Raw genomic sequence first — 13606 nt, 5'->3', positions numbered from 1 at the left:
TGTCTGATATTTTTAGAAATCTACCAACCATTTCCCTTATTTGGAGTAGCCAATCTTGTCTTTAGTATACAGACAACAAACCTAGCCACTGCCATGGTACTTTTATTATAAAATGCATTGTTTTGCAGTTATACGTTAAATCCAATAAGGGACATCTATGTAGCAGGTTTAGCCTTCAGCAGTCAACAAAGTGCATTTTAAATTTTGAAAATTACATAAGACAACTAAATTACATAAAAGGGGACAAATTAAACAATGAACGTATACTGCAGAGTTTTTTCATCATTACACATAACTCCTATCCCTTTAAGATTACATGGAGTGTGGGTGGATGAGCATCTGTTTAAAACACAGTCTGCCATAGTTAATTGCTACAAAATTGCATCAGTTGTATACAGTGTAATGTCTCTGTTCTGACAATAGTTTATTGACATTATATCACATCTCTATATTATTTCTTGTAACTAACTATCGTCTAGACTACGAGTTTTTGTCTGTAAGGCTGTGCGGTGCTAACGCTCCTTTTTTCTCACCGCTCACTTAAGACAACGCTGGTATTACGAGTTTTCTGCAAGCTGGCGTTAGCCTCAGAAAAGTGAGCGTTGAGCAAAATTTAGCTCCACATCTCACCTCAATACCAGCGTTGCTTACGGTAGCGGTAAACTGGCAAAACGTGCTCGTGCACAATTCCACCATAGGAAACAATGGGGCTGAGCTGGCTGAAAAAACCTAACACCTGCAAAAAAGCAGCGTTCAGCTCCTAACGCAGCCCCATTGTTTCCTATGGGGAAAGAAAAGTTATGCCTGCACCTAACACCCTAACATGAACCCCGAGTCTAAAAACCCGTAATCTTACACTTATTAATCCCTAATATGCCGCCCCCACTATCCCTGACACCTACATTATACTTATGAACCCTTAATCTACTGCCCCCAACATCGCCGACACCTACATTATATTTATTAACCCCTTATCTGCTGCCCCCAACGTCGCCGCAACTATATCACATTTATTAACCCCTAATCTACTGCCCCCAACATTGCCGACACCTACATTATATTTATTAACCCCTAATCTGCCCCCCCCAACGTCGCCACAACTATATTAAATGTATTTACCCCTAATCTTCCGACCCCAACTTCACTGCTACTATATTAAATTTATTAACCCCTAAACCTAAGTCTAACCCTAAGTCTAACCCCCCCTAACTTAAATATAATTTAAATTAAACGAAAGAAAGTTAACATAATTAAATAAATTATTCCTATTTTAAACTAAATACCTATAAAATAAACCCTAAAATAGCTACAATATAACTAATAGTTACATTTTATCTATCTTAGGATTTATTTTTATTTTACAGGCAACTTTGTATTTATTTTAACTAGGTACAATAGTTATTAAATAGTTATTAACTATTTAATAACTGCCTAGCTAAAATAACTACAAAATTACCTGTAAAATAAACCCTAACCTAAGTTACAATTACACCTAACACTATACTATAATTAAACTAATTACCTAAACTACCTACAATTAATTACAATTAAATTCAATAACCTAAATTACGAAAATAAACAAACACTAAATTACAGAAAAAAAAAGAATTACAAGGATTTTAAACTAATTATGCCTAATCTAATCCCCCTAATAAAATAAAAAAGCCCCCCAAAATAATAAAATTCCCTACCCTATACTAAATTACAAATATCCCTTAAAATGGCAACTGGTGAGGCTGAGCGCTTTAGGGGAGTATCAGGGCTGGACCATCTCACAGACTGATATCTACTTATCAAGCCGTCAACTTACTTGCATTCGACGGCACCAATACGCTCGCCTAAGATCGCCTAACATCACTGCCGCAGACCTGAATACATTCTCAAAATTATCAAAAAAGCTGTCAAAAAGCTGCGCACGGGGCGATGAGCAGCGGACTGTTGTTAACTAACAGTCATCGATCTCGCTGCTATTCGGCTTTTTCCCAGCTTTATTGGTACCCTGTCACTAAACACCCACACTATACTATACTGTTTACCCTCTATACTGCCGCTCCCGGAGCCCACCGCAACTCTAATAAATGTATTAACCCCTAAACCGCTGCTCACGGACCCCGCCACAACTAAATGAAGTGTTTAACCCCTAAACTGCCACTCACGGAGCCCACCGCCACATACATTATACTTATTAACCCCTAATCTGCCGCCCCCTACACCGCCGCCACCTACATTATACTTATTAACCCCTAATCTGCCGCCCCCTACACCGCCGTCACCTACATTATACTTATTGGGTGGGTTTTAGAGTAGGGTTGGTTGTGTGGGTGGTGGGTTTTAATGTTGGGGGGGTTTGCAATTTTTTTTTACAGGTAAAAGAGCTGATTACTTTGGGGCAATGCCCAGCAAAAGGCCCTTTTAAGGGCTATTTGTAATTAAGTGTAGGGTTTTTATTGGGGGGGCTTTTTATTTTGTTAGGGGGATTAGATTAGGTGTAATTAGTTTAAAAATCTTGTAATTTGTTTATTATTTTCTGTAATTTAGTGGGGGGTTTTGTACTTTAGATAATTTTATTTAATTGTATTTAATTTTATTTAGTTTAGGGAATTTATTAAATTATAGTGTAGCGTTAGGTGTTATTGTAACTTAGGTTAGGTTTTATTTTACAGGTATATTTGTATTTATTTTAACTAGGAAGTTATTAAATAGTTAATAACTATTTGATAACTATTGTACCTAGTTAAAATAAATACAAACTTGCCTGTAAAATAAAAAGAAACCCTAAGCTAGCTACAATGTAACTATTAGTTATATTGTAGCTAGTTTAGGGTTTATTTTATAGGTAAGTATTTAGTTTTAAATAGGAATATTTTATTTAATGATAGGAATATTTATTTAGATTTATTTAAATTATAATTAAGTTAGGGGGTGTTAGGGTTAGGGTAGACTTAGGTTTAGGGGTTAATAAAATTAATATAGTGGCGGCGGTGTAGGGGGTGGCAATTAGGGGTTAATAAGTATAATGTACGTGGCGGCGGTGTAGGGAGGGCAGATTGAGGGTTAATAAGTATAAAGTTGGTGGCGGCGGTGTAGGGGGGGCACAGGTTGGGGACTGACACAGGGGGGGTGTTAGCCAACCCGATCGTACTCGATCGGGTTGATTTCCGGTGATGTCTGTCCGCCTGCTCAGAGCAGGCGGACAGGTTATGGAGCAGCGGTCTTTGTGACCGCTGTTTCATAACTGCTGTTTCTGGCGAGCCTGCAGGCTCGCCAGAAACACGGGGCATCAAGCTCCATACGGAACTTGATAGATAGGCCCCAGTGGCTGCTGTTGTCATTTAATTACTAAAAGCTGAAGATGTCACATTTCTGTATTATTAATACAGGAGCCTCACATTGGTAAGGGAATTACATTTCTGAAATTGTTGTGCAAACAAAATAAATCTACCAATAACCATAAGAGAAATGTGAAATATAGATATATGTGTTGCATCTCATTTTATTCAGCGTAATATAATGACAAATGTAGTGTAATTTTATAACAGCGAGATGCCACGGATATATTGTGTTAATAGAGGCTAATTTGCAGTAATGTTCTATTGATGTATTGTGTCTGCTTAATTGCAAATAAGGAGCGGAGGAAACAGATCGCACATTAGTCTTTGAAATAAGATTTGAATGAAAACATTTTTTTTTTACTCATCTCTGTATAAAATTTGCTTTTTAGGACTGTGACCATTTCTAACAGAGATGCTGACCTTGTACACCTGGAGACGAAAACTATAGAAGGACGTAAGTAAAATACAATCCTGCTGTATTCGCATAGATAATCATAAGGAAGAGATATTCTAGAGCTCAGTATTCTTGGTCTCCATAACACCAAAATAATTTGCTTGCCTTAGCCATTATTAAAACATCATTAGATTTTTTTATTTGATTTTTAACTCTGGGATTGGTGATGTCTAAGCATTGCAAGCTTATAATTTGTATGTGCACATCATTGGCTAGAAGAAAAGTGGAGTACAATAATATTAGCGATAGTGTGCATCAACACTTGGGAGAAATCAATTACGCTTCTACTTTTACACTCATATAACAAGTTCAAGGTCATTTTTTATCTTTCAACCTAGAGAGCACTAACATTTGCATGTCGGATAACGTGCCATGTGCTAAATCACGCACATAATAGGCTTCTACATGGCCTTACAGTAAAATTCATGTTGAATATCGCTAGTGTGCTAAACAAATTGCGCGCTATTCGCTAAGCAGAGGGTACTCTAAGGAGAAGGTGAATGCGCTATACTGGTAACAATAATGGTTTGCAACAGGTCTCAAAATAAGCTAAATATTAAATTTTAGTTTGGACTTGGACGCAACACTTAACTCAATGCTTGTAATACAAGTTCAATGAGAACGCTAATAGCACTCCCTGCGTTATCCATTAAAGGTGCGCTAAAAAAGGTTCTGCCTTGTTAAGAGTTTTTAACCATCCCCTTGGAATACCAGATTGTGTGTTATTTTTAGCATGTGGCCAAACACAAGATAATGAACCCTGGACTCTACTTGTAGCCACATGTTACTGTTTTCCTGTCAATCAAGAATGTGCATGGATCGTATACATAAGAGGATACATATGCTTAGGGTCAGATTTACAGCCCAGGTGCCTGTAGGCACCAAAATCTGAGGCGGCCCACACTCACCGCTGTGCAGGCAACCTTAGCTAAGATGGCCACCGACAGTAAAATAACAGCATTGCCCGTGTACGTCGACCATGTTTGTTAAGGCAGCTAAAAGCATTGCACATGCTTAGGGGTATGTGGTGCCCTGCATGTGTAATACTCACAGCAACTTTAACATGCACAGTACAGTTATTTCACTGCCAGCAGCCATCTTAGTTAAGGTTGCCCCCGACTGACCGGTATTTATAATAGGAAGAGACAGGGACCCCTCAATGGAGGGCGCATGTAGGCAAATGCCTACTCTACCTTATTATAAATCCCTCCCTGCATATCCTCCAGATGTCAGCACTGATCCCCAAGTTAAAATACAAAGCTAAGTTGCCTTTTTGTTCACAGAAAATATATGTGCGCTTGACTGCTCCTTTCTCATATAGAATGTAAAAACTGTGTGATCTTTTCACTTAAATTACATTAAACAAATTATATCTGGAATAATAAAGAACAGTTTTGAGCATATAAAACTATATTTTACATGAATAAAGGTTATGTTAAAGGTTAAGAAAAATCTAATACAAAGAAATAAAATGTTAAACCTTTAATGTTTATTTTTTATACTTAAATATGTTTCTGCTTTATGATTATTTTAGAACAGGTTTCACAGTTTAAATACTGTATATAATTTGACCAATATTTTTTTAACATATGATTACCCTGTTAAGTAATGATTTAACGTGATGGTAAATTTGTATTAGCAACTATGAACCATTAAAATACTCATTATTATTAAGTTTGAGTTGCATTCATAAAGTCACCTGTATTCTGCCTACAACTACCTGTCTAATATTACTTACAAATCAGATCATTGCTCTGGTTGCCCTTTGCAAATCAAGCTTTTTTTGGTGAAGTTTATTTTAAAGGAACATTAAACACTAAATAAATGCCAGATAGAATGAAGCATTCAGAGAAAAGATTAGTCTGAGAATAACAGGTAGATGTATTTTTTTAAAGTTTAATTAACTGTTTAAACATTGACAAAATAGTGTAAAGTTTTAGTGTCCAAAAATCAAGGGGAGCTGACATGTTGTAACTTAGGTTGCTTTCTCTGCTGTGGCCTATTAGGGACAGTTATAAATAGGTCACTAGAGTGTGTAGCCAATGGTTGTGTGGAATAGCCGTGCTTTACAAGAACCCAATAGATAGATAGATTATGCACTTCTATTTCTAACAGGAAATGAAAAGCTCACTACTTCAGAATGGAATTACAGGAAAAGGGAACAAAATAAATAATGAAAGTATATTGCAGATTTTTTTTATATATATATGATTTATCATTTTTATATTACCATCTCAAAGTGTTTAATGTTCCTTTAATAGCCAATTGAAGCCCTTGCCGTACGGCATTAAAGGGCCATTATACACTCATTTTTTCTTTGCATAAATGTTTTGTAGATGATCTATTTATATAGCCCATAAAGTTTTTTTTTTACAAAAAAATGTATAGTTTTGCTTATTTTTAAATAACATTGCTCTGATTTTCAGACTCCTAACCAAGCCCCAAAGTTTTATGTGAATACCGTCAGCTACCTTCTCCAGCTTGCTCCTGTTTGTGTAAAGGGTCTTTTCATATGCAAAAGAAGGGGGAGGGGGGGTGTCTTATTTGCCACTTGCAGTGGGCTTTCCAGCTACCTTTTCAACAGAGCTAAACTGAAAGCTTCTAAGTACGTTTTTAAACCATTTTATACTGGAGTTTTATATCAGTATCTGTGCATCTTATTCTTTATAGTAGTGTCTATTACATGCAGTTATATGAAAATGAGTGTATACTGTCCCTTTAAAAGAAAAATTAAAAATTTGTGTCAAAGCTGCGCATGAGCTAAGATTCCTCAAGGATTAATGGCCTCCATGCACGTGAATGTTATAGACATGCTCATTCAGTACCTAAGGGAATTCCCAGCATATGTCACCTGTTACAGAGAGTAGCTCTGAAACCTCCACATTAGGGAAAGACAGCAGTAGTGCAACTAATAATAAAAAGTAAGTAGGTTTATGCAGCATAAGTAAATCTATTTCTTGTTTTGATCTACATATTATAAAGGGCTAGATTATGAGTGGCGCTCTAACTGTAGCGCAGGAGCGATATGGGGTATTTCTCAGATCTTTGCACACAACAAAAATAGCTTGTGTATTACGAGTTGAAAGTAAATGCGTTCATTTGAGCACAATCAAATTTAATGCACAGCGGATTAGCTTAAATTCAGAAATACTTTTTTTTTTTTTTTTAAACAATTTTTTATTGAGGTTTTATAAGATGTTACATACAGAGATACCCATGAACAATAATAACAGTATGATAAGACAAGGACTCTTAACGTGCAGACATAGCGAAAAGGCAGATCTACAATAATTCTAGATAAACATTCTGGAAAACTTTTAAAACAGAATGGACAATGTGCTTATAGAATATGTGGCATAGTCTGCCACTTCACCCGTCTGTAAGAGGATATACTATGCTGCAAAAGAAGAGCTAGTAGGTGGGAGAAATAATCTAGTATCAAATGAACCGGAGAGTCCAGAAAATGTTCTATATAGGGTGTAATAGAACCTCTTTTTTTATAGTAAAGGAAGAGTAAGTATAGTCCCCACATTGCAGTGAAAAACCCTGAAGAGGGTTATCTAATCGAAAAACAAAAGAAAAAGAGTTAAGGCAAAGGGGAGGTTAGCTTAATGGATTTTTGGGGAAGGGAAATTCAGCGGGCAAGAGCCGCTCAAAATGAAATAAGGGGAAGGGAGGGGAGGTGGAGCTAGTTAAAATGCTAGACTGGTAGACAAATAAGGGGTATATATGGTATGGGCAGTACAGTGCTTAACCCTTTAGATATATATCCAAAGATAGATACCCTAAAATATACTAATATCCTCACGATTATGGTATATGGGGGGTGGGAATATCACAACACACTGAGAATAGTATAATATGAATTAGCCCGAGAAATATCTAGGACTCTCCTGGGTTCTCCATTATACAGATAGAGGGCAAGATAACAGGGGGAAAACCTAGAATTACAAAGGGTATATAAAGCCATCGATTATGGAACTCAATATATCATATATACAAACATTATAGAGACTTCTGAGTTATTGCCTGGTGTATACAAGGCCAGTAGGTATAGTGTGCAGGGATATGTAAGACATCACAAAATATTTACCCCATGGTATCACATCCTTACCAGCCCAAAATGAATAAATTCCAATAAAATGAAAAGAAACAAAACAAAATAACATAGTAATCAGTAGTATCTATGATTCACACTTTGTCAGTATCCTAAGAGAAATGTCCCAGACTCAGAGCCATCAAATCTTACAATTGTCACATGGAATCTGGGCCTAGAATAGCAGGGTAGTCAGAAGTTAGTTCTGCATTAGCATAGTTGCCAACATTTGAAAAAAATTTCCAGGGACACTTTGCAGCTATCAATTACTTGCATGAAATGTTTTACCACACCCCCTGCCCTAAAGTACCGCCCACTTTACCAAACCTACATAATTAGCATAATTTAGCTCCGCCTATTTGTTATGGGGCTGATATATATATATATATATATATATATATATATATATATATATATATATAAATCTGCCACTGTTATATACAGTTTATTAGTCATTATCTAATATGTTGGTTCTGTAAGTACTGATATTTTGTAGTAAAGCTTCAGAAGCTTTACTGCAAAATATCTGTACTTACAGAACCAACAGATAATAACAAATAAACTGTATATAACAGTGGCAGATCATTTGCTAATATAAGCCAGGGTAATTAAAAAATTAAGAAGCTTTACTGAAAAATATCTGTACCAGCAGATATAACAAATAAACTGTATATAACAGTGGCAGATCATTTGCTGATATCAGGGGTATTAATTAAAAAATTTAGAAGCTTTACTTCATTTTTTTAATTACCCCTCAGATTTGGGAATTAATATCTACCTGCTGCTGGTTCTGTTACTAACACAGTTAGTTTACAATTTGTCATTTTTTATTAACCTTTTTTCTAGCATAACAGACTAAGTCTGACAAGTAGTCAAAAGTCACAGAATATTTGTTTTATTAATATTTTTAAATAATTCATTGGTGATTCACGGTGTATCAACAGTTGGCTAAAACTTTTTATTGCAGCCGGTTCATTTAGGGCTGAGTCTCACCTCGTCCAGATCGGCTGTCTCTATACTAAGTCAGGCAGATGATTTTTTTTAGGGTGTGCAACACAGACACTCTCAGCTCAGACTCAGCTCTGTCAGACAGTGCCTCCTGCTGCCGCGTGTGTTGGAAGGCTCAGTAGTGCACTGCTCTAGTGAGCGGCAATGCGGGGTGGTCACGTGAGATGCCTGGTGACGTCACTGGTGTGCTCGTCGCAGTGCTGACAGCACGATAATGAAAAATTCAAAGGAGATGGAGCTCAGAGTGGCAAACACACGGGATTGCGCTAGATAACTCAAAAGCGCTGCAGCTGCCTGCTACTCTTGCCGGGACAGTCCGGGACATTTAAATGCCCGGGACCCGGTCCCAAATTCCGGGACTGTCCCGGCAAAAACGGGACAGTTGGCAAGTATGCATTAGCACGTGTGTCTGCTAAATGATATCTAGGTAGCAGATTAGGAAGAGATGTAATCCGTTTCAGGTAGTGTTGTATTCGATACATAATGGCACATAAATCTCATACACTTTACCTGAGATACAAACAGTGATTGCAAAACCAACTTTCAACCAAGAACAGAGTATATATGTCAAGTAATAAAGATTAACTGTGAGTGTGTAAATGCTGATCTAGATAGACTGATGTTTAAGGCGTATAACCTGAATTAGGAACTAACTGAGCATCCACGAGAGCCCGGACTCCTGATATCCTAATGAGTAACGGAGATAGAATATCTGGGTTACTGGGTGGAGGATGAACAGTTCTAAACCACTCCAGACTTCAAAGTAGCTCTAGTGGGGTCTCTGCAATGTGGGCCGTATACCAGAGAGGTGCCGCTGAAGGGGTCTCCAGGCAAAGTAGTCAATTGCTTCTGCATGAGGCTGACTACTACCTCGACAATGGATGTTTGACTGTCTGGTTCTGCAGTGGATGTAGGACCTGAGATCACCACCCGGGTATTATTTTTATATGGCTTAACCTGCTGCCTTCTGTCAGCCATGAAGCCCGGTGTACTAGGCCATATATGTGACTGATCTGGGTCATTAGCTAGCACCCTGGTCTCTTCTCTCGAGCCTTCTGGGATCTTTTGTAGCATCAGAGCCACATCGTGAGTTATTTTGTTATCGTTGTCGTCATGTATAGAAAAGGAATCGTTAGGGGGAGCTTCAGAATCAGGTATGGAGAGTTTGAGTCGCAGGGCAGGAGATCCAACATCTTCTTCCTCAGGTGCTTCCAGATCTTTGACAAAACAGTCCGTCAACAACTGGTGGAGCCTCTGAAAGTGCCTCTCAAATAGGGTTTGTAACTGTCCATCGATAGCTTGCATCTACATTATCTTATCACCCATACTATGCTTTGCACCAGCTACTGTCTGCCCTAAGCAGTGAGGGAGATTGTGAAGACTGCTCCTTGCATGCATCGTGATGATCCTGGTATGGAGAGCTCACGTTGTAGTTAAGAGAGCAGTATGCTTCTCCACAGCCTGTAGAGCCAATGATCAAGCCGTTATCGTGGGGAGTCTTTGTTTTGATTTGTACCCTGTTCACCACGTGGGAAGATAGCCGCTCCTAGGGGTGTTAAGTGGAAGGTTTAGTATTGGAGAGACAGGATCTGCCAGCCAAATAGGCTCTCTGCTAAGCTACCTAGGTCTTCAAAGCCTCTAGGTCACCAAATTTGACAAAGTGTAGGAATCTGAACAGTCACAAAACTTATTTTATATATAATATGCACAGAGCTACCATGATATGCGGCCGCTCAGTACCAGAGCTAGCTCCGCCCCCCAGAAATACATTTTTTTAACAGTACAGTTACACTTAAATTAAAACTGTTTTATAAAAACTATTTTAAAAAAATACATTCAAGTTATAAGGGCTCAAATATATGAGGTCTCAGGTGTTAAAACGGCAGGAAAAGGGCTTTAACATTGATCTACATACATGTCTAAAGTTGTAAATATTGTTACTAAGTGCTGAGCTGAAATGTGCATTCTAAGGGGTCAATTTATCAAGTTCCGTACGAAGTTTGATGCCCCGTAAAGACTGCTTCTCCATAACCTGTCCGCCTGCTCTGAGGCGGCGGACAGAAATCAACCCGATCGAATACGATCGGGTTGATTGACACCCCCTGCTAGCGGCCGATTGGCCACGAATCTGCAGGGGGCGGCATTGCACCAGCAGTTTACAAGACCTGCTGGTGCAATGATAAACGACGACAGTGTTTGCTGTCGGCATTTATCGATGTGCAGCGGACATCTTACGCTACATTGTATCATGTCCACTTGCACATTAATAAATTGACCCCTATAGGTCCACATATGTAGGTAACCTTCAAAAGTTCTTCATATTATAATACAGTGCCATCTAGAACAATTAAACACAAGAATAAATTAATAAAACATTAATGATTATGGGCAATATACATATCTACAACAGACAGATAGACAGACAGACGATAGATAGATAGATAGATAGATAGATAGATAGATAGATAGATAGATAGATAGATAGATAGATAGATAGATAGATAGCGTAAGCCTCTATCCGGATCCGACAAGACTTCAAACATAATCTTAGCTTTCTAAAGAATCCTTATTGTACTTGCAATAAGTGGATTATTCTAAGATATTACAATGAATTTAAGTGGCTTTAAATTGAAAAACCCTTGAAAAATAAATTTAAATGCTTTGCAGAGGAATTATAAGGATTAGACTAAGTATTTCATGGTCTGAATTTGAGAAATCTATTAGGCAAGCGAGAAGGAGGTTTGCTATATATTTTGAAGGGAAATCTATTACATATTAAAGAATAAACAAGACTTGTAGGTTTTTCATAAAACAGAAAAAAATCCATAACAAAATAGATGATATTCACGTATTTGTGTTGTTGTTTTTTTGTTTTTGTTTTTTGCAATTTGATTTCAAAATTGCATTCAAAATTCTAACCATTTTGAGAAAAAAAAATGTTTTAATTTATATTCCAGTGTATATGATATACAATAAAAAACAACACAAAAACAAGAACAAACAATATACAGAATACATGATCACGGTTTTTAGTAAATCAGCCAATATATGATATCATCTTATATAGTGTACTCATTATATTGATTTCATACCTAATCTATTAAAAATAAGGCATACTAATATATAGAATTTATTTATACAATCCAAAGAAAAAAAGAAAAAAAAAAAAAAAGAAAAGAAACAACCCAAAAACAAACCAGTCTTTGCCTCTGCCATCCCCCTCCCTATACAGCTCAATCCTATGGAGTACCCCGCGCTCTACTGCTATACTCTTCAATATATCTCTACAGCATTAGTAATCCATGTAGATGGGAAGATATCTAGTAAAACTAATTCTGAAAAACTGGTAGAGGATAAAAATGGAAAAAGAATCTGTTTTTGGAGAGGAGAAGGGTATGATTTAATAATGGGGAGCCATCCCCCCCAAAAATGTTTTAATTATTTTCTCAGAGGCATCCAAAAGATAATATGATTCAAAAACTATTTGCTCTTGAATGCCCCTAAGGACAAGAGCAACACCCAGGGCCCTATTAGCTTTCCAACTTTTTTATTATGAAGTCTCTAGCTGTCAAAATAATAGTATTTAAAATGGGTATCCAATAACTGTCTCTAGAATTGCAAGTGACAATTAATAAAAAAACATCTTCTAATGAAAGAGAAGCAGAAATCTTATACAGATTATTGAACCAATATATCATTTTCAGCCATAATTGATTGATTTTGGGACATAGCCAGAACATATGAAACAGGTCAGCTGTGACATTACAGCAACGAGGACAACCACTAGGCTTTGCAGGATAGAATTTAGATACTTTAAGTGGAGATAGATAATAGTTGTTAATAAGTTTCATAGACATTGTCACTTAATAAGAGCAGTAAAGCTTTGTTTAGTTTTTTCATGGTCTATTAGGGGAATAACTAGTAACCAGAAATTACAAATCTTATCCAAATAGTAAACTTTGCTTTGTCAGCATAATGTCATACATCAAAGAGATTGAAGCGTCACCAGTAATACATTTTTGTATACAGAGTTTGATATCAGACCATGCGGCTGAAGGTGGAAAGAACCACTTCTGTGAGGATAAGTAATGTATTGAAAACATGTGCGACCTTGTTATCTCATAATGATGAAAAAGTGATTCAGCTGAACACATATGATAGTTTTCATCCAATAGTTGCTTCACTGAACTTAAAGGGACAGTCTACACCAGAATTGTTATTGTTTGAAAAGATAGATAATCCCTTTATCACCCATTCCCTAGTTTTGCACAACCAACACAGTTATATAAATACACTTTTTTACCTCTGTGATTACCTTGCATCTAAGCCTCTGCAAACTGCCCCCTTATTTCAGTTCTTTTGACAGACATCCATTTTAGCCAATCAGAGCTTGCTCACTGGAACTCCACGTGCTTGAGCACAGTGTTATCTATATGATAAACGTGAACTAACACCCTCTAGTGGTGAAAAACTGTCAAAATGAGAGAAGAGGCGACCTTCAAAGCTTAGAAATTAGCATATGAACCTCCTAGGTTTAGCTTTCAACTAAGAATTCCAAGAGAACAAAGCAAAATTGGTGATAAAAGTAAATTGGAAAATTGTTTAAATTACATTCTCTATCTGAATCATGAAAGTTTATTTTGGAATAGACTGTCCCTTTAAACATTTTTCATCCCAAGATTTTAATACTTTTTGATTAATACCTGGAGAAAATTG

The 13606-nt window shown here is 36.9% G+C and overlaps 1 protein-coding gene across 1 annotated transcript in view; it reads left to right on the top strand.

Annotated features, from left to right (window-relative positions):
* Nucleotides 1–13606, top strand: part of LOC128640533 (VPS10 domain-containing receptor SorCS1-like) — a 1407808-nt gene that overhangs the window by 802802 nt on the left and 591400 nt on the right. The window contains 1 exon segment of the mRNA XM_053693005.1: nt 3722–3786. Coding sequence (XP_053548980.1) covers nt 3722–3786 — 65 coding nt within the window.

This window comes from Bombina bombina, chromosome 9, assembly GCF_027579735.1.
Source record: "Bombina bombina isolate aBomBom1 chromosome 9, aBomBom1.pri, whole genome shotgun sequence".
Lineage (NCBI taxonomy): Eukaryota > Metazoa > Chordata > Amphibia > Anura > Bombinatoridae > Bombina > Bombina bombina.
The sequence above is the reverse complement of the archived record's forward strand: the minus strand, read 5'-3'. Positions and strand labels throughout refer to the sequence as shown.